General features: G+C 37.2%; 1 protein-coding gene across 4 annotated transcripts in view; it reads left to right on the top strand.

The window, feature by feature from the left end:
- The window catches only part of LOC149309995 (outer dynein arm-docking complex subunit 2-like), a 114,566-nt gene that overhangs the window by 36,823 nt on the left and 50,988 nt on the right, over positions 1 to 26,755 (top strand). For all 4 annotated transcript variants that reach the window (XM_089533434.1, XM_089533435.1, XM_089533436.1 and 1 more), the window contains exons 11-15: positions 13,367 to 13,513; positions 14,385 to 14,594; positions 15,614 to 15,844; positions 17,683 to 17,793; positions 20,221 to 20,375. In XM_089533434.1, coding sequence (XP_089389560.1) covers positions 13,367 to 13,513; positions 14,385 to 14,594; positions 15,614 to 15,844; positions 17,683 to 17,793; positions 20,221 to 20,375 — 854 coding nt within the window. The remainder of the gene's footprint in view (positions 1 to 13,366; positions 13,514 to 14,384; positions 14,595 to 15,613; positions 15,845 to 17,682; positions 17,794 to 20,220; positions 20,376 to 26,755) is intronic.

Raw genomic sequence — 26,755 nt, 5'->3', positions numbered from 1 at the left:
TTTGATGCATTAATAAGTGTTTAGGAAGTAGCAGCATTTTCCTTTGAAGCTTAACATTGAGCTTTGGCCATTTGCCCAGTGAGCTATGAATTGTCTGTACAAAGAAAATGGGCAAGTAAAAGTATTGTATGCTGTGGAATATGATTCTCACTAAGAATCAGATAACTGTTTGCTGGAAAGTTAGTTGGCAAATTACACAGTGTTGGCAGAAGAAAATCAAACAGCATTTTGAGGTTAGGCAAAGTTTTGTGCAGAACCAAAACATTAAAGAAAAAGGAAAAAAAGGCCAGTCACAATTTATCCCTCTGAAAGAATTTTGGATGCCTTGTCTATCCCCCCCCCCCCCCAATATTGATTTTATTCAGTTTTTAAAAAAACAAAACACAAACCTAGCCACCAAAAAGGGACGGATTTTGATTAGAACATTTTCCTGTTCAAAAGATTAGTTCGAAATTAGTCTGACTAGACTTGGGTTTATTTATAATATATGTCAGCTTATATCTTGCACAGTTTATCCAGTAATGATGTCTCCCCTTTTTTAAATGAACAGTCATTGACTGTATAGCAGTTTAAGTCTGCGGTAGGACTTACTTTTGAGTAAACATGGTTAGGATTGCACTGTAAATGTGGTGTAACCCTAATATAGCTGGAAGATGTACTTGTTTTCAAAACCTGTTCTTAATCAAATTGTGGTGGAAGATTTGAGTGTATGTCACAACAAGGTGATTGACAGTTACACCCAGTTTAAAATTTAATTATGATTGGAGCATGCCAAAATAAGAACGATAAATTAATATCCATTACATTTTAAACATATATTATAACAATGGCTGTTATTTTCATTTGCTCAGGCAAAAAGTTAGTTATGGATTTTTGAAACACTTTCCTTTAAAAAAGCAGAATCCTGGAATGGGGTAATGATTGAAATCCTGATATGATATATCAACCTTCACAAGCTGGGTGTGATTCAAATGTGATGAATCTGGGAATTGCAAACACATCTGGAGGGCACCAAGTTAGGGAACACTGATTTATATAACATATTTTGCATTTTAAGAGAGAATGGAAGTAAAAGTATCCATGTCTGCTAGTATGCATTTAGAATAATGCAATCAGGACCAGTTCTTGATCAGAATCTATGGTATATTCCCATCCAGACATTTCCATTCATATGAGAGCAACTGTCGTTGCTGGACAGTTGAAAAAATTCAAAACAAGACTGAGGATTTAATAACTTCTCACTTTCTTCAGGCTACCAAATATTAGCAGAAGTGACTTTATCTCTGTGCTTCTCATTTCTGACATGGCTGTTCCACAAACATTGGGTCTATATACCTGAGTATGGTGCATTTGTTTGTACCTCTGTAAAGGAAAGAAACTCTGGAAATATAACACCAGTTATGTAATATTTGTACAGGCAAGAATCTAAATGAGGAGAAATGATATTTTCCCTATAAAAACAAGTAAGCTACATACAGTATCAATTTTACAGCTACAGCAAAAATACCAAAAGAATGTATTGTGCTTTTTGGAAAAGTGGAGGATCCTTAATTTATTTCAGTTTATTTCATATTATCTGTGACTTGCATATGAAAATGCCATAGAGGAATTTCTATTAAAATAGTGTGACATGTTATCACCCATTTTTGTTTGGAAGATTGGAAAGAACAGAAAATTCGGTTTTATCTGTACAGATGAAACATGTATAATTAATACCAGAACACTACTGCAAGAATATGACAATCATATAAAGAAATATAAAATAGCATTAGGCTATGATTCAATCATTTTCTGATAGTACACACTGTACTGTTATTGTGCTGTTTTTCTGATAGCAGATGGAGTACTGTTAATAATAATAATAATAATAATAATAATTTATTTATTTATATATATCCCGCCTCTTCCCATGGATCGAGGTGGGAGAACAACACAAGTATAAAATTACAATTAGTTAAAATACATTCTCAAAATAAAAAGAAAAAATTAAAACACATCAAAAACCTGTACATGTGCAATATCAATATCTGATTTCCCATACATGTTCCGAGTGGAGTATCGTCTTAAAGCTGTTATAGCACGTCTGGGGGATAGGCTCGCCAGAAGTGATCCATCTTAAGTGCCTTCTTGAAGGCATCTAAGGTGGTAATAAGACGGATCTCCTCCAATAAGCCATTACACAATTTGGGAGTCACCACAGTGAATGCCCTGTGGGATGTAGATCTTAATCCGGTCCTTGGGTAATCCAATAGATTCTTCCCTGTTGTTCTGAGAGTGCGGGTCGAATTGTGTAGGGAGAGGCATTCCTTTAAGTAACTCAGGCCCAAACCATGTAGGGCTTTAAAGGTAATAACCAACACTTTGTACTGCGCCCGGAAACTAATCGGGAGCCAGTGAAGAGATCTTAAAACTAATGTTATATGGTCAGACCTAGGTGTACCGGTGATCAATCTGGCTGCCACATTTTGTACCAATTGAAGTTTCTGAACTTGATACAAAGGTAGCCCCATGTAGAGCATGTTACAGAAATCAAGACAAGAGATTACCAGTGCAAGTACCACTGCTTCTAGGTCCTTTTAGTCCAGGTAGGGGCACAGTTGGCATATCAACCGAAGTTGGTACCAGGCGCTTCTGGCCATTGCATCTATTTGAGATGATAATTGTAGAAATGGATCCAGAAGAACCCCCAAACTGCGAGCTTTGTCCTTTAGGGGGAAGTGAGACCCCATCTAGGACTGGTTGACAAATCTCCATCCCTGGACTTGGGGAACCTATCGCGAGTACCTCCTTTTTCTCTAGATTCAGCTTGAGTTTGCTTGCCTTCATCCAGCCCATTACTGACTCAAGACAGGCGTCCAAGAAGAAATGCCTTCCTTAGTCACTGCAACAGTCAGAGGCATAGAGAAATAGATTTGAGTGTCATCAGCATACTGATAACACTGCACCCCATGTCTCCGGATGATCTCTCCCAGCGGTTTCATGTAAATGTTAAACAGCATGGGGGACAGAATGGCGCCCTGAGGGACACCAGATGTCAGCTCTCTTTTAGAAGAGCATGAGTCCCCCAGCTTCACCATCTGGAATCTGCCCAAGAGGTAGGAACAGAATCACTGGAGTGCAGTGCCCCCAATACCCAACTCCCTCAGGCGTTCCAGAAGGATACCATGGTCAATGAGCACCAACAAGGTCACACTTCCCTTGTCGATGCCCAGACGGAGGTCATCAACTAAGGCGACCATGGCTGTCTCAACGCCATATCCCATCCTAAAGCCGGCTTGAAATGGGTCCAGATAATCAGTTTCATCCAAAACAGCTTGGAGTTGGAGAGTGACTGCCCTCTCTATCACTTTGCACAAGAATGGTAACAGGGAGAGTGGTCTGTAGTTATTTCTTATCAGGGGAGCTAAAGAAGGGTTTTCGATTCAACTATTGCTTGTTTTAATTCTGATGGAAATGTTCTCTCTTTAAGGGATGTGTTAATTATGAGATGTAATAACATTTTCATCACATCCCCCCCGAACGGTCAACCAGGATGGGCAAAGATCGAGAGAGCACGTCGTCCTCTGTTATTGTGATGTACTTATCAAATTTTGCAATATTGTTTAAATTATGTATGCAACTCATCAGTGGCCTGTATTTACTCAAGCAGAATCCTCCATGGGTGACCATTTGTAGCCATGTGGGTATTGCATCACAAAAGCAAGTGTTGGTATTGAGTACCATACACCCAAGGTACATTATATGTGGATACTGTACATGGAAATGTCAAAGACTCATGAGGAATGATGAGACAACTTTGAACTCCAATGTCCTATTCTCTGTTTCTAGACTACTACTGAGAAATAGACTCTAGACTTACCCTCTGGGAGCAGCTGTAGATTCATGGTAGACCACACTGCTTTGAATGCGAAAGGTCTAAGGTTCAGTCCCCAGATCTTCAGGAAAGACTCCTGCCAGAAACTCTAGATAATCACTGCCAGTCAGTGATGATAGTAGCTTTCTGGATGACCCAGTAGCTCAACTAGATTTAAGATGGAATTCTGTGTTCCTGTACACCTTAAAGTCAAGAATTAGAAAAGTTTGCACTGAGAAATTTCTTGACCACTGCTTTACACAAGAGTTACAAAATTAGCCTAGAGAGTTGATGAAACCTCTTTTCTTTTTCCTCCAGCTCCCTTACTACTTCTGCTCATACAGTACATGTACACTATTTTCCATAAACACACAAATGCATGCTTTTCTGTAGGTGCTTTTTCACAGACAGCATCCTCAGTTCCATAAATATGAGAAAAGTTTTATTGTTCTTGTGTTCTGAAAGCCTAGGAAACACAGCAATTATTACTCATACACCAGTTTCCATAAATATAAAGACCATAAAGTCCATACCAGTTTCCCATGACAAAGAGATCAAAATATGAAGACCCATTAATATTCTGAAGATGGAAAGCAACAATTCCTAAAGGCTAAAGGCCCGCAGCTTTTGTTCTCCACCTTTAACACTTTGCTTAAACCTCCCTCTCCTCTATCTCGTCATCATTCTCTCCTAATGATTTCGCTAACTATTTCATCTCAGAGATTACCACAATTCACTCTGAGATAATCCCTCACGATTTTTCTTCTACCACTAATCTTCTAACACTCTCACTTAATAAAATTTCTGTGTTTCCTCCTGTTTCTTTGGATGAACTTTCTACACTGCTGAACTCTTCCAAACCTGAAGCTTGTTCTCTTGATCCAATTCCTACTCATCTTCTAATTTCTATAATTTTTATTCAGAGGTTCTCTGGTGGAAGAAAGGCTGGAAAAGGCTGATCTAAACAACACAACTGCAACTGTAACCGAGAGTTACACCAACATAATATAAGCGCCTGAAGAGACAGGCCAAAATAAAGCTGCTTCGGGGTTACTTTTGAGGTATGCTGTTTAAATGACACACGCATCTTAAGGGGCCAGAAGCTATACCAAAGCTGTGCTCCAGTCCTTAGGACTGGACCGTGGCTTTACTGCGGCTTCCAGCCTCTTAGGATGCATGCATCATTTAAACAGCATACCTCCAAAGTGACCCGAAGCAGCTTTATTTTGGCCTGTCTGTTCGGGCCCAAAAGAATTCCAGCCAATGTTAAATAGTAATTTTGCAGGTCTCCGAATCAAAGAGAAGAGTGATGAAAATCGTGCTGTAATTTCTTCAAATTCTTGATGTGTTTCTAATTAGGCACTATATTCATTACAGTCACTTTCCAAAATAAACACTTGTTCGCCACTTATCTGCTTGGCTTTTAGATGCTCATAATCATAAAGGAAAAAGTTTGATTGCTTTATAAAATAAAATAAAAACCAGAGACTCTCCCCCCCAACCCTCCCATAAATGTCAAAAGTTATAAAAGCCTTTATAATTTGTTTCATGTTTTTGTTGGAAGAATTAAAAAAAGTATACAATGTTGCTGAATCAAATTAGGTACAGAGATAGCTGGAAAATGAGTTATGGGCTAGTTATACTGCAATGGTTTTTCTCCTTTGCATGAGCCATTAAATATAGATGGCAATATACTGTAATTGTTCATACAAATAGCACTCAAAAGGGGAAAAGAGGGAACTGTCCCAGACAGAAAAGGCCCAGAAGGGAGTATCACAGCTAATCACAGTAGCTAAACAGAACCTTTGTCCTCAGTGTCAGTATGCCACTGAAGTCAAGTTTCTGGGTAAAACCGAAGATTAGGAAGACTCTTTATTTTCCTGTTCTTCTTGTGAGCTTCTTGAAATAGCCTGGTTACCTGATAGACAATAGGATGCTTGACTAGATGGACTGCTGATCTAAACTGGGAGGACTTGCGTTATTTTTGCAGAGTCTAATATGAGTGTCCATCTGGCAACTGAAAATTGTTTTTCAAGGTGAGCTGAAAATGCATTCAGAACTCTGAGGAAGAGGGAGGCTGTGCTTAATCCATTTTCTTTTTTGTATCACTCTTAATTTATAAAATTATTCCATTTATAGCTAAATCAAGACTAGGTAATATTTTAAAAGTTGTTGTCATGTGGCGCGTATGGTTTTTTAAAATCACATATAGGCTTGTGCTTGGAAGAGAGCTGTCGTAAAAAAGAACCTCTCTGAGTTTTAGGATTTTTGTTTGCAAAATGACTTAATTGTTTTCCCCCAAGAAAGCATTGTTTCCCTTACATTTTAATGCTCTATTCATATGGTTTAGTTTTTCCTTGGAAAATCTGTTGGCTCTGATACAACTAAATTGCCCAACTTTTTAGTCAGGCTCAGCTGCTTGTTGTTTTCTTGACAGTACGGAGAGCAATGGGTCTTTCCCAGATTAGTCTTGTTAAATTTCTTTCACAGACACTGTGGCAGGCCCAGCCATGACCCCACACCCACTTGTGGCAATTGAAGCTCTTGCCAGATGCTGAGAACAGAGCTTTCCCCCATTACCCTCCCCACATCAGCCTTACTTTAAGAACCTGTGTGTAATGCTTTCTCTGGCATTTGACATCAAGGAGATGCAACAGTGGCTAGGCAGTGATGTATCTGCCATGGACATACCTGATGGGCTTCTAGGGGAGGGAGCAGAGACATTTTGACCTCTTACACTGTGCAGTAGTCACCCTTGTGCAATTTCTGCATGTCTGCTGCCACAGTTTCGATAGCTGGCAAAAAGGACAAGGCTTTTTTAAAAAAATAAATACATTTATTTAGGTGTTTCTATATCACCAGATCTCAGGTAAAATCTATAAACAGATTAAAATGATTTAGGTTGCATCCATACTGCAGAAATAATCCAGTTTGACACCACTTTAATGGCTCAGTGCCATGGAATTAAGGGAATTGTAGTTGTGGCACCAGAGCTCTCTGACAGAAAAGGCTACATGTCTCACAAAACTACAGTTCCCAGAATTCCATAGCATTGAGCCATGACAGTTAAATTGGTGTCAAACTGGATTATTTCTGCAGTGTAGATGCAGCCTTAAATAGATGAAACATTATTAAACATGTCAGCAAGTTAACAAGTTAAGACAGGTTTAAAAGTTTAAAACAGTTTTAAACCATGGGCAAACCATTTTGAAGTAAAACATTTAGACCCAAAGTCATTAATAAATAGCCTTGCTTTTACTTGGAACCAAAATGATGCAATTGATGCAAGTTGGGTTTCAGGGGGGTGGGGGTGGATTGCACAACTGGGGTGTCATGGCTGAAAGTGACCTCTACTATATCCACATACTATACTGACCTCACTGACACAGAGAAGCCACCCCCAGCAGCCCTTAATCTTACGCATGGGTCTTGCTACATTGGGGGCAGAATGGGGCATACTTCCCCCAATAAGAATTCTGCCCCCCAATGAAATTTTCTTTCTATCCCCAAATTTCTACTCTTGCAGTAAATTAAAATTTCAGGTGAGCATTTAGAAATACAGTTTAGGCATCCAAAGAAAAGGGGATGCAAAGTTACTAAGGGAATGGGAAGATAACAAATGTAAGAGTTCCAGGTATGAACAATTTTCAGTGTCTCCCTCTGTGGTGCTAGAATTTTGTGATTGAAGGATAATTTCAAGGAGGGAAACAATTCTTATTTGGGGAGGAATGTTCTCGTTTTGCCCCTTTCCCCTTTGCTGCTCCTTGGTCAGGCGTATATAGGGGATGGCTTTAAATATTGCTTTAAAACAAACAAATTGGGTATTCTTGACACTCAGCCCCTTCTCTGATGTTCTCATCCCTGTGGCACTACAAGGATTACAGTAGGGTAAAGCAAACCATTGGACTATGACTCTGGAGACCAGGATTCGAATCCTGGCTTGGCCATGTAAACCCCCCAGGGTGACCTTGGGTGAGTCACTTTTGATCGTCCTCAGAGAATGGTAATGACAAACCTCCTCTGAAGAAACTTGCCAAGAAAACCCCATGATAGGTTTGCCTTAGGGTCTCTGTAAGTCAGAAACAACTTGGAGGCACAAAACAAGAACAAAGCAAACCAAAAGTAAGGGGAAAGCAGCAGAACCATATTTCACCTTTCTCAAAGTTTATTGTTTCCTTTGCCAATTTTTTGGATTTCTTCTCTATTTCTCTCCCTCTTCAAATTAGTACTGTATATGGCACTCAAATCAGAATACAGCACTCTTCCCCAATGATATGTTGACCTATAAATACCATAATCCATTGTCATTGTGCCCGTACTGGCTAAGAATGATCAGACCTGTAGTCCGATACATAGAGGTTGGCATAGACATTTGAGAAAAATGTGTTTGATGAAGTCAGCTTGATAAGCTTCTCATTTCAACCTTTTAAAAATTGACCTTTAAATCTGTATACTTTTCCAATTGTTTTTCCCCCTGAAAGTGATCTAACATCTTGAATATAAAGTAAGTTATAAAATAGACAAGCTGTATAAAAAAAGTGACTAACAAAGGGACCAAACACAGGTTATGGAGATTTTTTAAAAATATACTTTTACTGCTTTTTCACTCCCCCAGCAACTTTTTTTTGTGCAAGGTTTTAAAATATATTTTAAAAAATGCTCCTGTAGAGAGTTTAAGTTCCTGTGGTTCTGGCTGATGGGAGGAGTGAACTGCTAGTGTGTGATTTGGGGTTGAGAAATGGCAGGTGTGAAAAGTGTTAAGTACCATCTTTTACCTCACACTGCTCCTGTAGTTCTGATCACCTTTACAGAAGTGGCTTTTAACCACAAAAAATACCATTAAATGCTTTTACTTTTCTGTGTGATGTTATAATCTCTAAAAGATGAATTTCAGATGGCAGTGTTGTTAATTTTTGAAGTACCTTCCACCACAGTATTAAATCCAAATAAAATTGTTTTGGTACCAACTACTGATCTCCGAGATGCATAATGAAAGGTTCTTTACTGTGTTAGAGCTTTGACACGTCACTAAAAACAATTGGAACAATGGTGAGAGTATGGCACCCTCCAGAAGTTCTTTGATTGCAACTCCTATAAATCCTAGTTAGAATAGGCAGTGACGAGGAGTGATGGAAACTGCAGTCTGACAGCATTTGGAGGGCCATACATTTCTTATCCTAGTATTAGAAGGAGTTCTCTGCCCATTGTCTTTGCTGATACTTTATAATATGAGAAGTGGGACATTTCTTCAGCAAAGCAGGTGAAAAATGCCTCTGCCAGCAACATACACTCTTTGCATAGTGTTTCAGCCCTTTAATTTCCTGCCAAGTGGAAGCACTGACTATCACTAGAGAAAGAAGGTTAAGGCTGTAATTAAATCTTTTTCACTGCCCTCTAATAGAGCTAGTCTACATTATTAAAATACTCCTTGTTGCATTCAAATAGAATATGATCCAGCCACAAGTGATTTGCAGGAATTCAGACTTTTGCAGGGTGTGGGGCAAAAAATTCCATATTGTGGTTTTTACTGGAGTATCCATTGAAATGGAAGTGCACATTATTGCACATGTCCTTTGTTTGCCTGCCTGTTTTCGGCAGAGGAGGGTGAATAGATGCAAATAGATGCAAATTGGCACCTGAAAAGGTGAAGACAATAAGCCTTCAATGCAAATGTGCAAATATCCACAGCAATTCATGTGGACTAGCCCCTAGTTTCTGGAATGCCCTACCGTAGGCTAGTCTTCCTGTTCCCCTTCCTCTGACAGGGAAAAACCTTTATATTCAGGCAGTGTTTTTGGAATTTAAGATGGGCTGCAATAAAGAAAGAAGGGTTTTTTTTAACCCTTATGGCTTTTGTAGTTTTTGGTGGAGATTTTATTCTTCATGGGGGGGGGGGTTCTTTCTTGCACTGCATCCACATTGCAGAAATAATCTAGGTTGATACCACTTTAATTGCCTTGCTGTGGAATTCTGGGTACTGTAGTTTGTTATGGCAATCATGCTCTCTGACAGAGAAAGCTAAATGTCTCACAAAACTGCTGTTCCCAGAATTCAGTAGCACTGAGTCAGGGCAGTTAAAGTGGTGACAAACTGAATTATGTCTGCAGTGTGGATGCAGCCTAAGTATCTGTAAAAATGAAGAGATCAGCAAGTCATGAAGCAGAGAAGATGCCTTTAATACCCCACAAATTAAAAGTATAAGTATCAGCTCTGCTCTCTCTAATTGTGTTGCTAGTTTTTGTTTTTAGTTTCAGAGAACCTGGTAACAGTTTTAATCTGAATTTTTTAATCTGAATTTTACTGCAGGCACTCCCTTGTTACTGAGACATAACAGGCCTGATGGTGTCAGTACTTAATTAGCTCTTAAACAATAGTCATTTTCCATGCATTACAGACATGTAATGTGAACATTATGGAATCTGTGATTTTATCATGGTTATGATTTTCCACTGGCCCTGGTTATTTTAATCTGTATGTTTTATTCACTGCCAGGCTGTAGCCCAAGAACTCCAAAAGACTCAGGAAATGGGGCAAGGAATTATTCCATAACTCAGTTATACTCGTCCATAACTCATCTCTAACAAGTTGCAGCTTGACCTGTGTTCTGTAAAATAGAATGAAAAGTTGGAACAGAAAATGAACATTTAGGAGCATGCTCATGTTTTTTGAATATCCTACAGTAAGACCATAACCGAAATACTTATACGTGCATTTCATCAAGTAGTGCAACCATATATATACTTGCTTAGGTGAAACCTATGTAGGACATCTAAGCAACTTTACAAACCAATCAGCCAGAACTTTCAACGCATCTCATTTAGCAACAATACTTTGCTTAGATAATGTAAACCCAGTCACAGAGAGGCTGAACTGTACAGCCAAAACACGACTCTTGGGCTATTTTGCAAGTTAATTACAATAACAGTTGCTAAAGATAAGCGGCTACATAGGAAACAGCAACAACGACAACAACTGAGATCTAAAGTCTTCCCTTCTTTGCTGGTATTCTAAAATCTTGAATCATATGTCTTAAAGCATGGGAAAAATAAAGTTTGCTTTATTCATTGGAAATTAATAAAATGTTATCGTTATCTGTCTAGATTTTTTGGTTTTAGTTTCATAACGAAATATCACCGGGTAAGGGATTATTTGTTTCTCTTTGGATTTTCAAAAGGTAGCAGGTGTAAAAAGTAGGAAGAATTCATCAGCTATTCATAATACTGTACAAAAACAGTGTACAAAAGCATGCATGCATATTTGTGTGATTGGTGTTCTCTTTCATTGCTTTTCTTTGGTGAAAGCTAGCATATGGCTGATTATATAAGCTTCCTTTATATCGGGGAGAAGAAAGGGTGAAGGTTAAGTTTTGGGAAACAAAATGTGCCCTTCTCCTTTGGGTGGGATCTGCATTGAAGATAATGCTCAGAACTGGGTGCTTCAAGAGCCATATGGACTCCAAGGAGTCTGTGGAGTTTGTGAGCTAATCTCCTTCTGCTAACCAACTAAATTATTTCTATATGGAATAGTAGCGGCTTTCCCCCCATTATTCTACTTATTTTGGCTTACTGACTAGACAGGGTATAAGGCAGACAATGTTTCATATTTTTAATTGTTTTGTATCAACAGTTGTGCATGCGGTTGGATGTGTACTTCCCTACATTTGGGATGCTTTTTGGTACTCTAATTGCTATTATTCCTTTAAACCCATCCATTAATAAAATATAAGATGTTTATGCATCTTATTTCAGAAATGTGGTTTTATTTATTTACAGCTGACTGTCATTTGCCTTAATGCTGTGCTTCAGCTGGTGCCCTGAGATTGATTAGAATTTGTTTTTCTCAGAGCACCAAACACATTCCTTTAAGAATTCATATTCTATTTTCATTTAAATTTGTGGATATTTATGCTGAACCATCCTATAGGAGGGGCTAGACTTTTAGAAATGAAATCTGCCTTTAATTTAAAGCTTTAAAATTGATTGTTGCAATGCCAGTAGAATTTATTTTGTATCCAACATGCTGTATCCTATTTCAAAGGCTGTAACAACCTGATGCAGCTTTTGTGTACATTTAATACAGACCTAACTATTTCCATCTTGGATACAATCTGTCCTCGAAAACTTTCTTTAATAACTACTAGACAGAAAAACAATTGTTGTGGCAACCAGTAGTAATGGTTATGCTATAGAACTAATGTGTCAGAGCATATGAAAAATATTTTACTGTGGTTTTACTTTAAAAATCTATATTAAACTGTGTAAGCTGTTTTGAAAGCGGGGGGAAAACCCAATGCTATATTTTCATATACTTTTTATTTGGAATTTATTGTGGGTGAATAAGTAGTTTGGCTTTAAACTATTTGATGAACATAAATATTGTATGTCAGCTATACATATTATAAATAGACGATATAGCATGGGGATGGGAGTGTGTAGCCTTCCAGAAGTTGGTTTGCAACTCCCATCATCCTTCACATTGGTTTTCTGTGGTTGATGAGATTTGTTGTCTGACATAGTCTTATTCCCCACCCTAATGTAGTATAGATTTACATGTGATACAAGAACATAATCTAAGTGGTTTGATATACCATTAACTTCTAGCGATTAGTATATGTTATGGTAGCAATATTTTGCTTGTGTAATGAAATATATACTCCTCAGTCAGCAGTGGCATGTGCAGTAGTGATGGCAGGGTTTGTGTACAGTTAGCTGCTATAACTGGGCAGTCTGACATAGAGTACCACTCAGGCCTGTGTAAGTGAGACTATGCATAGCAGCCTATACAGGAATTAACCCTTATTGTTGATGTAAGTCAGTGCAAGTTGCTAAAATTGGTTTAATTCTGTTATAAAGCTATCCAAGCTGATAGCTATTAAATGCATCTTACAGTAGCAAAGTCTGTAGTTTCAGTAGTCACTGCAAGCAGCTGGTGGAGGAAGACATGCTTGCTTTCAAAAAGAAAATTAAAAGAGCAAGCTACTCTGAACAGTGCCAAGTTTTGCTTTTACTGATGCATGTATTTCAAACATTTGTGTTACATACATGTCATAGTTTAAGATTTTAAACAAATCTTCTTTGTTTCATTCCTACAAATATAAAAAAAGAAGTCCACAAATCAAAATTTTTCCCCCTTCCATGAGTTGATTCAGTTGCTTTGTTTTAGCGACAAATACCTATTGAAGTTCTAGGGCCAAACATGTCCCAACCTACACCAGCACCCCATGGACTGCACTATGTGTGATTTTACTTGTGTTTTTTAACTTGTAGGTCACTTTGGGGAAAGGTGGGGCAATAATAAAGTGAGTGATAGATCTCTGATTTACTGTGCCATCAGCAATAATTTAACAGGAAGAAATGCTAACAGCCAGAGTTAAAATATAGGAAATGCTCCTTTTCATTTTGTGTATGCACTATGCATTAGTTTGTCTCCTTTGCAGCTATGTCCATTTCTTTGCCAATATGTACAGTAAAGTAGTATATTACCTTATGGGCTATTGATTATTCTATTCTCTAGGCAGGTAACCAGACAGCTACAGTAATTGCATTATGTTCAATGAGAGATTTCAACTTGTCTCAAGAAACATGTCAGTTGGCAATTCGCGATGTTGGGGGGCTTGAAGTGCTGATTAATTTGCTTGACACTGAAGAAATCAAATGCAAGGTAAGTTTGTTTTGGGAGTGGCTAGCGTTTCATTTGGCTGATGACTGTCACACAGAGATAGCATTTAACACTGGGTCTCTCACCCTTTGTACAGCTGAAGCTCAGGATGATTCTGAATATTTACAGTAAAACAATTGGGGGGGGGGGGGGACAAGACAGTGAAATAACTCCAGAATTCCTACAGAACTGTAGAAAGAATTCTCAGACTTCTCTTCAAATATGCTTTGTTTAAATGTTGCAAATAAGAAATTAGGAAGTTAGCTAGAATTATCGTAGTTCAGCTGAAACAAAAAAATCTTTAAAGGTGAGTGGGGTTTTGCTGCAAAAGGTCTAGTTGTTTTACACAAATGTGTCTTTCCCTCTTTGCCCTACAAGTCATCTCTTTTTCCATTTTCTGTACCATGTAAAGACAAATAAACTTCAGAGTAATTTAGGAGATTATTGCACTGGTTTTTATCCCGTTGTTTTCCCGATGGAATAAACACATGTTTAAAGATAGGTCTTACCACATTCACCAGTCTTCTGCCCATCTGCAACCTAGGCTTATTCCGTGGTTTGAAATGCCAATGCTTGAAAAACTGTGGGACCAGCACAGGTTACATATGGGCTGCAGACAGGCTGCAGATGGGAGAATATAAGACCCATCTTTAAAGTTAAATGCATGTTTATCACATCAGAAAAACAGTGGGATAAAAGCCCATGTGATAATCTCTGTAAACTGTTAATCTGAAGCATTTAGATTCTATATGCCAAACTGTTTCTTTTCTTATTCTTTTTTTTTTTTGTAATTCACAATATAGTGATGGCACTATATAAATAAATAACAACATCCATTAAAAAAGCTTACTATGGAATTTCTTCCTCTGAATAGATTGGTTCATTAAAAATCCTGAAGGAAATTAGTCAGAATGCTCAGATCAGACGTACAATTGCTGATCTTGGAGGATTACAGATCATGGTGAAGATACTTGATTCTGTAGATCAGGATTTGAAATGTCTGGCTGCCGAAACAATAGCTAATGTGGCCAAATTCAGGCGAGCAAGAAAAACAGTTCGAGAACATGGTGGAATTAAAAGGCTTGTAAGTAGGCTTTATAATCGGTATTAGTTTGAGTATGAGATTTTTCACCTTGAAACTGACTTCTTTTACTGTTTGAAAAATAGAAAGATATTTATGTGACATGATATTGCTCTCACTTAAAAAACCAAATTTTAAAGCAATCTATTGATGGCTTACTGTGGTAGAAATGACCACTCCATTGGTCTGTGCAGGTCAGGTCCCTCTGTTGAAATAAGTATTCCTTTGAAAATTTCTAACCTGCTCTTTTTAAGTAATAAAAATAAACCATCCTTAAGGTTGTTTGTAGAAAATAATGAAAAAAAAATCTAGCATAATATAAGTAGGACATTTCTGATAACCAACCTAAACAACTGATGAGAACAGGACTTTATTAGTGCCAAATGCTGGATGAACTAAAAGTATATTTACTACCATCCCAAATGGAAGTTGAAATAGATCACCAAATCCCCCCAAACTGGGTTGGGCCTGGCTAGTGTTTGAATGGGATTCCATCTGGGAGCTCCTGGAAGGGCTAAGAAAGAGTCCTGCCTGAAACTTTGGAGAGCTACTGCCAGTGAAGAGTTGACAATACTGAGCTAGATGGGTTTGCGGTCTGACTCACTATAAGGCAGCCTCTTGTGTCCCTATGAATACAGGTAGTGTTTCATAAGGAAGGAATTCCAGACTTTGATTAACCATTGAAAGGCTCTAGTCAGTCATTAAATGCTTCTCTTAGAAAGCGGGAGCATGCCACCCTGCCCCGATAAAATTGTAATGGTCATCCATATTTGTGGAAGTATTCTCAGAACAATCCCAATAGCTATCAGATTCTTTTAAATTAATAGACACCTTCTTGAATTGGGTTCAGAAAGTAATTGACAGCCAGTGTTCCCTTCATTCATCTCCCACACTGTTGAAGGCAGAGCAAAATCTACCTTGTCACCCCAGGGCCCATAAAACAATCTGTGGTTTGGTGTGTATGTAGTCACCTTTATTGCTACGTTCATTAAATGCAATATGTGATCTTTCCTTTCTATCAGGTTGGACTGTTAGACTGTTCAGCAACAGGATCAGCAAGTCCCACTCAGGGAAAGGAAATTGAAGTAGCACGCTGTGGGGCTTTGGCACTCTGGAGCTGTAGTAAAAGTGCCAAGAATAAAGAAGCAATACGTAAGGCTGGAGGCATCCCGCTGCTGGCTCAGCTACTCAAATCTCCCCATTCAAATATGTTAATACCTGTAGTAGGAACTTTGCAAGAGTGTGCATCTGAGGTGAGAATGTCAGTAACCTGTGGAACTGCAGGTGACAAAATACTTATGATCAGTTATTTATCAAAAACTATATAATTTGGATATCCAGTAAATATATATGTATTTAATTGACAATTAACAAATATTTCATGATGTAGTTTGATTGAACATAATAGCATCAAGCAGCTCGCATTTCAGTTTCAGTAATATGTTTAATGCAATCATGAATGAAACATCCAAAAGCATTTTATCTTGTGTCAGTGGCCATAATTAAAAATAACTAAATGAAATAGAAAATGGAATTGAAGATTCAGTAATATGTTTAATGCAGTCGTGAATGAAACAGCCAAAGACATTTTATCTTGTGTCTGTGGACATAAATTAAAATAACAAAATGGAATAGAGAATGGTTTCTTCTGGCAGTGTTCTGGATGAGATCTTACTCTAGGGTTGCACAGTGTAAAGCTCCAGAATCACTCATTATCTGCTATGCAACCCTTGTGTTGAATGGCAACATTGTGCAACTAAACCAAGACATTTGATGTGGAACTGAATGCACAAGCTAGTGCTCATGCACATTGTTGTGCAACATGCAGTGCTCTTCTTTGTACAGAGGCATCTGTGTACACATCAATGTCCTATTGGATTGCATACACTTTTCACAACCTTGAAATGAATGGATCTGTCTCACATCAGACTGAAATGTTCAAGTGCTTCTGTAGGAGAACTTAGTCATGTATAATCTTCAACAGCATTATGACCATGGATTTATGCTGATTTTACGTTTGATCCAAACTTGAGCACCAGTGTGGTGTAGTGAACCAGGGTTCAAATCCATGCTCAGCTATTGATATCCACCTAGTGACCTTGGGCAACTGAACAAGCACTGAACAACTCTTACCAAGAAAACCCCATGATAGATTTGCCTTAGGGTTGCCATAAGTCAGAAATTACTTGCAGGCACATGACAATAACAACCACAACCAAACAACTTGGTATTGCCTGTACCAGAGATGGGGAAATTTTGACCCACCAGATGTGGTTGGAATGAAACTCCAATCAGCACTACAGTATACAGTAGTCAAGGCTGATGGAAGTTGGAGTCTAAGAACTTCCACAGACCCATTCCTCATTTCTCTCACATATAATAAAAATATATCCATTGTCTGTCTGAAAAACATTAAATATTACCACCAGTTAAAGTCCTGTGATGCATGCCAAAGTACTCAAGACCATCAAACAGTTTCTGGAACAGTCTCATCTTTTAAGAACCATTGTCCCAATGCTAAATATTATGTTTCTGTTGTTCCCAGTGGCAGATTAATATTTTTGCAACATCTTTTTAGCGTCATAGGGGGTAGCTTCAGTTAAGCCCTTTTAATTCTCATTTACTTTTACTTTCAATGCAAGAAATTTCAAGAATAATCCAGGAAAAATCATTTTTTGCCTTTCCCCTGGGAATATTGACCTTTAATTACATTAGACAGGTATCAACTTACAATGTTTAGATCTTTGATAAAATGAGAGAAGAAAGACTGTATAATGAATAGCTCAAGTTTGAATCTGAGTGCCATTTCACATCTTTTGCTATGTTTACACCTTGAGCCATGGGGTCATCTTTGAAGTGGATCCACATGTTGTCATTCCAACCTTTATAAGAGTTTTGTATAAACATGTTTTGGGCAGTATGTAGTGCTTTTGCCTGTACTCCAGATGTTTAACTGTATTGCTTTCTACTCCAAATATACTCCAGTAGCACTTTGTCTTTTGAATGATAACAGTTTGTTTGCTAGTGGAACTTTATATATTTCTTATTTCTTTACCAATGGAACATAATACATAATGACTTGCCTTTGCAGCCAAGCTACAGAGCTGCAATCAAGCAAGAGAGGATGATTGAGAACCTTGTAAAAAATCTGAACAGTGACAAAGAAGAGCTTCAAATGCATTGTGCCAGTGCAATCTTTAAGGTAAGGAAGGCTTCCAGGAACAGAACAAGTTCCATCCATAGGATGTTCTGTGATAAATGGTAGTACTAACTGGACAGTTATTTGGAAAATGGAACTTCTGAAAAATTCCATAACTCATGAGTTTATACATTGTCTGGGATGTATGGAGAAGTGCAGTGATCATGGGCTGCAGTTACATGAGGAGGGACTTCTTGCAACGGATGGGTTGCATCCCACACCAGTTGGAAGAAATGTTTTTGCCAACAGTCTCAAGAATTATCAGGAGGGCTTTAATCTGAGTTTCATGGGGGAAGGAGACAATATTAAGGAAGGCAAAGGGGCTGGAGAAAATAGTCAAACTGACATAGAGGAAACAAGACAAATAGTGCAAGGACCCAACAGTGGGAGGCAAAAAAACTTGCACAGGCAGCAAGTAAAGAGGACCCATGGTCTGTGATGTCTCTATACTAATGCACAGAGCATGGGAAATAAGCAAGATGAACTCGACTTCCTAGTACAACAAAGCAAATATGATATAATAGGCATCACTGAAACCTGGTGGGATGAGTATCATAAGTGGAATGGAGAAATAGAGGGGTATAACCTTTTAAAGAGAAATAGGCCAAACAGGAAAGAAGGAGGAATAGCACTATATGTCAGAGATATTTACACCAGTGAAGAGATCCACTGGTCTAGGGTTTGATTTTTAACTTCATTGTAATTGATGTATTTTATTGTTGTAACCTGCTCAGATTCTTTGTGATTGGGCGGCTATAAATAAATTATTATTATTATTATTATTATTATTATTCAGGAAATCAATACTGGCAGCCAGGTGGAGAGCATCTGGATAAAAATTAAAGGGGAGGGAAACAACAAGGATGTTATGGTGGGAGTCTACTACAGACCCCCCAGTCAGATGGAGGAATTGGATGATGCCTTTCTAGAACAGATGACTACACACTCAGAAAGGAGAGATGTAGTAGTGATGGGTGACTTCAACCATCCTGATATTTGCTGGAATTGAGCAAAATCCTCAAGGTCTAGCAAATTCCTCAAGGTCTAGCAAATTCCTCACTTGCCTCAAAGACAATTTCATTGTCCAAAAGGTGGAAGAGGCAACAAGGGGGTCAGCTATTTTAGATCTGATCCTAACCAACAGAGATGACTTGGTTAATGGTGTGCAAGTGGTGGGATCATTAGGTGGAAGTGACCACGTTCTCCTGGAGTTTGTTATACAGTGGAAAGGAGAAGCCAGGCATAGTCAGACACGCATTCTAGACTTTAGGAGAGCGGATTTCAATAAACTTAGAGAAGTATTGAGGGTGATTCCATGGTCAGAAATACTAAAAGAGAAGGGAGTTCAGGACGGATGGGTGTTTCTCAAAAGGGAGATACTGAAGGCACAATTTCAAACAGTTCCACTGAGGAAAAAAATGGGAGATGTCTCATGAAACCAGGATGGATGACTAAGGAACTAAGGAACTTTGCAACTAAGCTAAGTTTTAAACGGAACATGTATAAGAAATCGAAAAAGGGGGAAATCACGAAAAAGGAATTCAAAGAAATAGCAGGCATTGTGTATGGGTAAAGTCAGAAAAGCTAAAGGGCAGAATGAACTAAGGCTTGCTAGAGAGGTTAAAAACAATAAAAAGGGCTTTTTTGGATATATCCGCAGCAAAAGGAAGAAGAAGGAAACGGTGGGGCCACTACATGGAGAAGATGGTAAAATGCTAACAGGGGACAAAGAAAAGGCAGAATTACTCAACACCTTCTTTGCCTCAGTGTTCTCAGAAAAGGAAAAGGGTGCTCAATCTGAGGATAATGGAGAAGAAGACAGAATAGGGGAATGTTCCAGAGACTAGGATCCGGAACAATGGATGCAAGCTACAGGAAAGGAGATTCCACCTCAACATTAGGAGGAACTTCCTGACAGTAAGGGCTGTTCGACAATGGAACAAAGTCCCTCGGAGTGTGGTGGAGTCTCCTTCCTTAGAGGTCTTTAAACAGAGGCTGGATGGCCATCTGTCGGGGATACTTTGATTTAGATTTCCTGCATGGCAAGGGGTTGGACTGGATGGCCCTAGCAGTCTCTTCCAACTCTATGATTCTATGAATATGTTACTATTTGTTTAAGCACTATAATGCAGGGGGCAGAAAACTGAAGGGGCCAGGGGCCAATTTCCCTCCTCAAACCCCTCCTCAGGCCACACTACCCTGACAGCACTCCCAATCTCTATTTTCATCAAAGTTGATCCCAATATAGTGACTTTAATAGAAGTTAAGCACAATCTATTTCTTTGGGTTGCTTTTATTTTCATTGTAAAAGGAAATAAAATTTGGTTCATTAGAATTAGATTTATCCAGCATAACTTTATACTTATAACTGTTTAATAGGCCTCTCCCAGGCACACTTGTAATTTTTTTTCTTTTTCTAAAAACATTTAGTGTGCTGAAGATCAGGAAACACGTGACCTTGTTAGGCAGCATGGAGGCCTAAAACCTCTTGCTACTTTACTTGCTAATTCTGAGAATAAAGAACTTCTTGCAGCAGTGACAGGGGCAATCTGGAAATGTTCAATCAGCGAAGAAAATGTGACCAAGTATGTTTAGCTTTTACAAATATACAGAAATACGTAAAAGTTAAGATAATTTGATTTGGTAATGAAATACATTATCTGAGCACAGTTAAGCATTTAATATAGCTCTGTATGATCAAAAGCATGTTTATTAACTGCAAATGTCTATGCATGTTTACTTTGAAATGAACCATACAAACTCAGCTGTTTATCATGCTGAAATACAAAAATGCTAACATAATGATCTGTGTAGTTGACAGTTCAATAGTGAAAAACATGTAGTTCCCAAGGAATGTTTGTGTGTTTTATTTGGTTATTCTAGATTTTTTTTAAAAAAATTATTGATTTTATTATAGAGCTAAAAACACATATATATTTACATTTTCACATTACAGTATATCACATTCCTTCTCTTCCAACCCCCCCCCTTTCCCCTCGCATATCATTCTTTACCATCCTAGATGTCTCTTACACACATCTTCTCATATCACTTATTCAGCTCTCTTCTTTGTTCCTCCTTCGATATCTATTCCTTAGAACCATCCTTCATTTTTAAACATAATAAGCATATATATGTCAACCATATATCTATAATTTTTCCTTTGTACTAGTTGCCATATGTCCCTTTCACCATCATATTTTTAACTTAATTTTTAACTGTGATTTTATTTATATTTATGCTTTCCATCTCTTTTCACAAAAATCAATAAAGGGTTTCCAACTTAGGTTATCTTCCTCATATACTTCTTCTTTCAGCAATTTTGTCAGGTTGTCCATATCTATAACCTCAGCGGATTTTATTAACCATTCATCTATTGTCGGGACTTCATTATCTTTCCATCTCTTTGCAATTATTATTCTTGCTGTAGAAATTAAGTATAATATTTGTTTCAATTTCTTTCTTGCATTCACTTCCTCTACTATATTCAATAAGCACAATTCTGGCTTTAGGTCCATCTTAATTCCCAATATATCTTGTATTATTTTGTGGAACTCTATCCAAAAATTTTTAACCCGTGGACATGTCCACCACATATGATAATAGGATCCTATACCATCATTGCATTTCCAACATCTATCATTTTTACCTTTATTCATTTTCGCTAATTTTTCAGGGGATAGGTGCCATCTATAAAGCATTTTCACAATGTTTTCTTTAATATCTACACAAGATGTAAATTTCAAGTTTCTTCCCCATGCCCTTTCCCAGTTTGTTAATGAAATATTTTGTGTTATATTTCTCACCCATTGGATCATGTTACTTTTAATTGTATCTGTGGCTTCTAGTTGTAACTTCAAACAAACCTTATAGAATTTTGAAATTAATCCATTTCCCCCTTTTCCCCAGATTTACCCAATTCCGTTTTTATTTGTGTTATTCCCTCTTGTTTCATATGCATCTTAAACCTAATTTTGAGTTGATGATATGGAAACCAGCTTATGTTTATTCATTCCGCCATTAATTCCTCCTGGCTTTTCATGGATATTTTTCGATTTTCCATATATATTATATCTTTATATTTTAGCCATTTCTTTTCAGAAGCTTCAGTTCTAATTAAAAAAGCTTCCTGAGGTGATACTCAGTCTGGTATCTGTGAACATATTTTCTTTTTATATAGTTTCCATACTCTCAACAGGGATCTTCTAATTATATTTTCATTAAATTGTCTATTTTTTTTCTGTTTTCCTGTACCCGTGTCACCCATAGATGTTGTTGAAACCCTCCAGATCTAACAATTGTTTATTCTCTAATTGTATCCATTCTTGAATCCATGCCATACAACATGCATAGTAATATGTTTTTAAATCCAGCATCGCTAATCCACCTCTTTCCTTACTGTCAGTTAAGGAATTCCATTTTATTCTTACTTCCCTTCCTCCCCATATAAACTTGGCCAAATCCTGTCTCCATTTTACAAAGCTTGAATCGTTTAAAATAATCAGTAAATTTTGGAAAATAAAAAGAATCTTCGGTAATATATTCATCTTAATTAGTGCTATTTTCTCTAAGAAGGAAAGCCTTAATTTTGACCATTTATTTAACTTCATTTTTATTTCTCTCCAACTCATTTCATAATTATTTTTAAATAAATCAACTGTTCTTTTTGTTAACGTTATGCCTAAATATTTTTTTTTCTCTATTCGTATTTCCAATATTTTTTGAAGTTGTTCTTGCCGTTGTTTTGTTGTATTAAACGTCATGAGTGCAGACTTATTTTTATTAATCTCTAACCCTGCGCATAAACCATATTTGCATATTGTTTCGTAAATACTTGGTATTCTCTGTATGGGATCCTCAATTATCAAAACCATATCACCTGCATAGGCCCGAATTTTAAATTCTTGCCCCCTTATTTTAGCCCCTTTGATTTGGCTATTTTCCCTTATATTATTGCATAATATCTCCAAACATATTATAAATAAAAGCGGAGATAGTGGGCAGCCCTGTCTGGTTCCTTTAATAATTTGGGAAGCTTCTGTTTTGACCTCATTTATAATTATGCTTGCTCTCTGGTTAGTATATATTTTCTCCATCCAATTTATTATATTTCCCTCCATATCTAAATTCTTTATTAATTGTATTATAAATTGCCAATTCACCCTATCAAATGCCTTCCCAGCGTCTAAGAAAACCATCGCTGCCTCCTTTCCTGGGCTTTTTTCATAATATTCTATTAAATTTATCACTGCTCTCATGTTTTGTTTAATATGTCTTTGCGGCAAAAATCCGCAATGGTCTTCTTTTATCCAATTCTTTATTACTTTTTTGATTCTTTCAGCTAATATAGAGGAAAATATTTTATAATCCAAATTTAGAAGAGATATTGGTCTATAATTTCTTGTAGTTGTCGAATCTTTGCCCTCCTTTGGAATTAAAACTATGTTTGCTTCTTTCCACATCTCTGGAATTCCATTACTTTGTATTTCGTTAAACATATCTTTTAATGGGCCTATTAATTCCTCTTTGAAGTTTTTATAATATCCTTTTGAAAACCCATCCGGTACCGGGGCCTTTCCCTCTTTCATTTTATCTATAGTCTCATTTATCTCTCCCACCGTAATTTCTCTATTCAACATATTCAGTATTTCTTCATTACATTTTGTTTTTTTGATCCCCTTTAAGTAATCTATTACTTTCTCATTGTGTTGTTTTTTATCTGTAGTCTCTCTGTACAATTCCTCATAGTATTTAAAGAATATATTTCTAATTTCTTTCTGTCCTGTATAGGTCACTCCTCCCTCATGAATAACATTTATTATACTTTTTTCCTTTTTCTTTCTAACTTTGTAGGCCAACCAATTTCCAATTTTATTTCCCCATTCGAATTGCTTTTGTTTTATAAATCTTAATTTTTTACTCAATTCCTCTGACATTTTACCCTCTAATTGGTTTTTTTAATATCTGTAATTTGTTTTTTGCTTTACTACTATCTGGATGTCTAACTAGTCTCTCTTCCTATTCCTGTATTTTCTTTGAAATTTCTTCTATTTCCTTTTTCTTTATTTTATTTTTCTCAGCTTTTTTCTTTATCAGGAAGCCTCTAATGAACGCTTTTGATGCGTCCCATATTGTTTTCATCTTTACTTCATCGTCTTTATTTATTTTACAGAACCAAATTAGTTCTTCTTTCACTTGTTTCCTTATGTTTTCATCATTCAGCAAGTTCTCGTCTAACTTCCAAAAATATTCTTGTCTTATGTGTTCAATGTCCAGTAAAATTTGATTATGATCCGAAATTTTATTGGGTTTTATTTTAACCTCTTTAATTTCTTTTATCAGGTCTTTTGAAATAACGAACATATCTATTCTTGACCTCAAATTTTGGGGACTTGAGTAAAAAGTGTAGTGTCTTTCATCTTTATGTTTGTATCTCCATGGGTCTATTAAGGAAAGAAAATCTTTAAGTTTAAAGAAAGAGTCTGGTAATTTTCCTTGTTTTTCTGAAATTCCTTTCCTGGAGAATCTATCAACTGTTGGGTCAAGTACACCATTCCAATCTCCCATGAAAACAAACTGTTCATAATTCCGGTCTTTAATTTTGTTTAGAAGTTTTTTTGAAAATTTTACTTTTCCCTTCAGTAGGGGCATATACACTTAAAGTTTTTGTTTCTTTTAAACTAATTTCTATACCGATTACTCTTCCCTCTATGTCATTTATAATCTCTTTTGCTGTAATGGGATTATTGACATATATTGCCGTTTCCCCCTTTCTTTTATCCCCCGCACTTATAAACACTTGTCCTAATTTAGGGTTTTTCAGGTATTTTTCCTCTTTTTTCTTTATTTTTGTTTCCTGAATGTCAATTACATCCACCTTTTCTTTTTCTAATATGTGAAAAATCTGGTTTCTTTTATACCCCTTTTACGTTACAGGAAAGGAATTTCATTTTCTGTGTTATGTTATAATTTTAAACTTATATATCAGTCCTCTTATGATCCCAACATTGGGTCTTCTTCTAGGTTTACCTCCTCATTGTCATCGTCAATCACTGCTTCCATCTCTAAACTCGTTGGCAGGCAAACTTCTCTTCCCCCTGTTGCGCCAATTTGGGATTCCTGATCTTTTACTTTGTCTATGTCTCTATCCTTTTCTCTGTCTCTTTTCTTTTCTTCCTCTTGTTCCTTCTCTTTTCCAGTCTTATCCTCTCTAAACCATCTATTATAAAACCTTTTGGCTTTTTCAATCGAGTCAATTTTATACAGTTTTTGCCTCCAATTAAATTACACTCCTTCACTGGGTTCCCACCTGTATCTAATATTTTTCATCTGTAACATTCTCGTCAAGGTCATGTACTCTCTTCTTTTCCTTAACATTTCACTGGGCACATCTTTGTAGATCATTATCTCTTTTCCATCAATTACCAATTTCTTCTTATAATTTGCTTGAATGATTTTGTCCTTGATTCTTTCTCTGATGAAATAAACTACTACATCCCTAGGAAGGTTTCTGTTTCTTGCCGCTGAAGAGTTAATTCGGAAGATTTTATTGATGTCCAAGTCCAGATATTCAGGGGTGCTGTCTATCATTTCCGCAAGAGCTGGCACCAGACATTCATACAAGTCCTCATTCATCTTTTCTTTTAGACCTCTAATTTTAATACTTTTTTCCTGTCCTTTATTTCTCTTAACATATTTGAGGTTCTTTCCTGTTGGCGTTCTTGAATTACTAACTTTGTCGTCTTTTCCACTTTGCAAGTTTTCCTACTCTTCTTTTCACATCTTTCACTGCTTCTGATATTCCTTTTATTGCTTCTTTTACCTCCTCTATGTCTTCCTTAAAATCCTGTCTCAGTTCGTTTCTTGAATCCTTGATTTCTTGTCTTATATTAATTTCAGTCCTTTGAATAGCTTCTAACAATTTAAAATTTGGGTCTGATGGTTTAAATTCTTGAGAAACTCTTCTTATTAAACCTTGTTTGGGTTCTTGCCACTGTGGTGACTTTTTATCTTTCTCTCTGTTAGACATCCCTCTCATTATTATTTATGTAAATGTTGACGTCATATTTTTGCACTAAAATTGACTTTACTGTAATTTTGTCCTCCGCCTTTACGGTGGCACTGTTGCCTTTACTATAGTCTTCCCTCTTATAGTTGTTTCTTATTTTTCTTCCTCCCTCTCTTTTACTTCTTCTTCCATCTTGCCTTTCTTGCGCACTTCCTTTATATTTTATTGTTTATGCTAGATAACATGTGCTTCCTGACCTTGAAAATGCTCCACTGTAAGTCTTTCTCCTTATTTTAATTTTATTTTCGCTCCTCTTTACTCCGTCTTTATATCTTCCTCTTCTAATCTCCCCCAACCTTCGTGTCTTCACCCCAATCTCTCCACCGCCTCTATTCTACTTTTCCAAACTGTCCCCTCTTCCTTTCCAGCCTCTCCGTCTGCTTCTAATTCTTATCTGGTGTCGTCTGCTTCTCCTCCTGGCTTTCCTTCGTCTACTTCTCCTCCAGGTCTACTGTCATCTGTTTCTCGTCCTAGACTCCTTTAGTCCTCTTCACCTCCATAGCCAACACTTCTATTGCCGCCTTCATCTCCTTTCTTTCTCTCGCTCTCTCTTGCTCCTCTCCGCTCTCAGCTCCTCTCTGCTCCCTGTCGCTCCTCTTTTGTACACTCCCCTCTATGTCTCTTTAATCCTTGTGTCTTGCTCTTTACTTTAAGAGCATAGACTTCTCTTCATTACCAGTATGGATTCAAAAAATTGAGGATCTTCCCTTGGTAACAAGTTCTTTCAGGTCTATCTCTCTCCCCCACAACTGAAAGGAATAAAAAGGAGCTTGGTAGAGCTTTGCTGTTTCCAGCCTCACTCTGCGAACGCGGGTGCCTTCATCCTTTATTGTCTCAGAGGAGATGTCTCAATCCCTTCTGGAATCAGACTCAATCTTTTTCCTGTAAGGACCCCAG

Source organism: Sceloporus occidentalis, unplaced genomic scaffold, assembly GCF_023333645.1.
Source record: "Sceloporus occidentalis isolate IW3139 unplaced genomic scaffold, rSceOcc1.0.p SCAF_7, whole genome shotgun sequence".
In the NCBI taxonomy this organism is placed as follows: Eukaryota; Metazoa; Chordata; class Lepidosauria; order Squamata; family Phrynosomatidae; genus Sceloporus; species Sceloporus occidentalis.
This window is presented reverse-complemented; position numbering and strand designations above follow the sequence as displayed.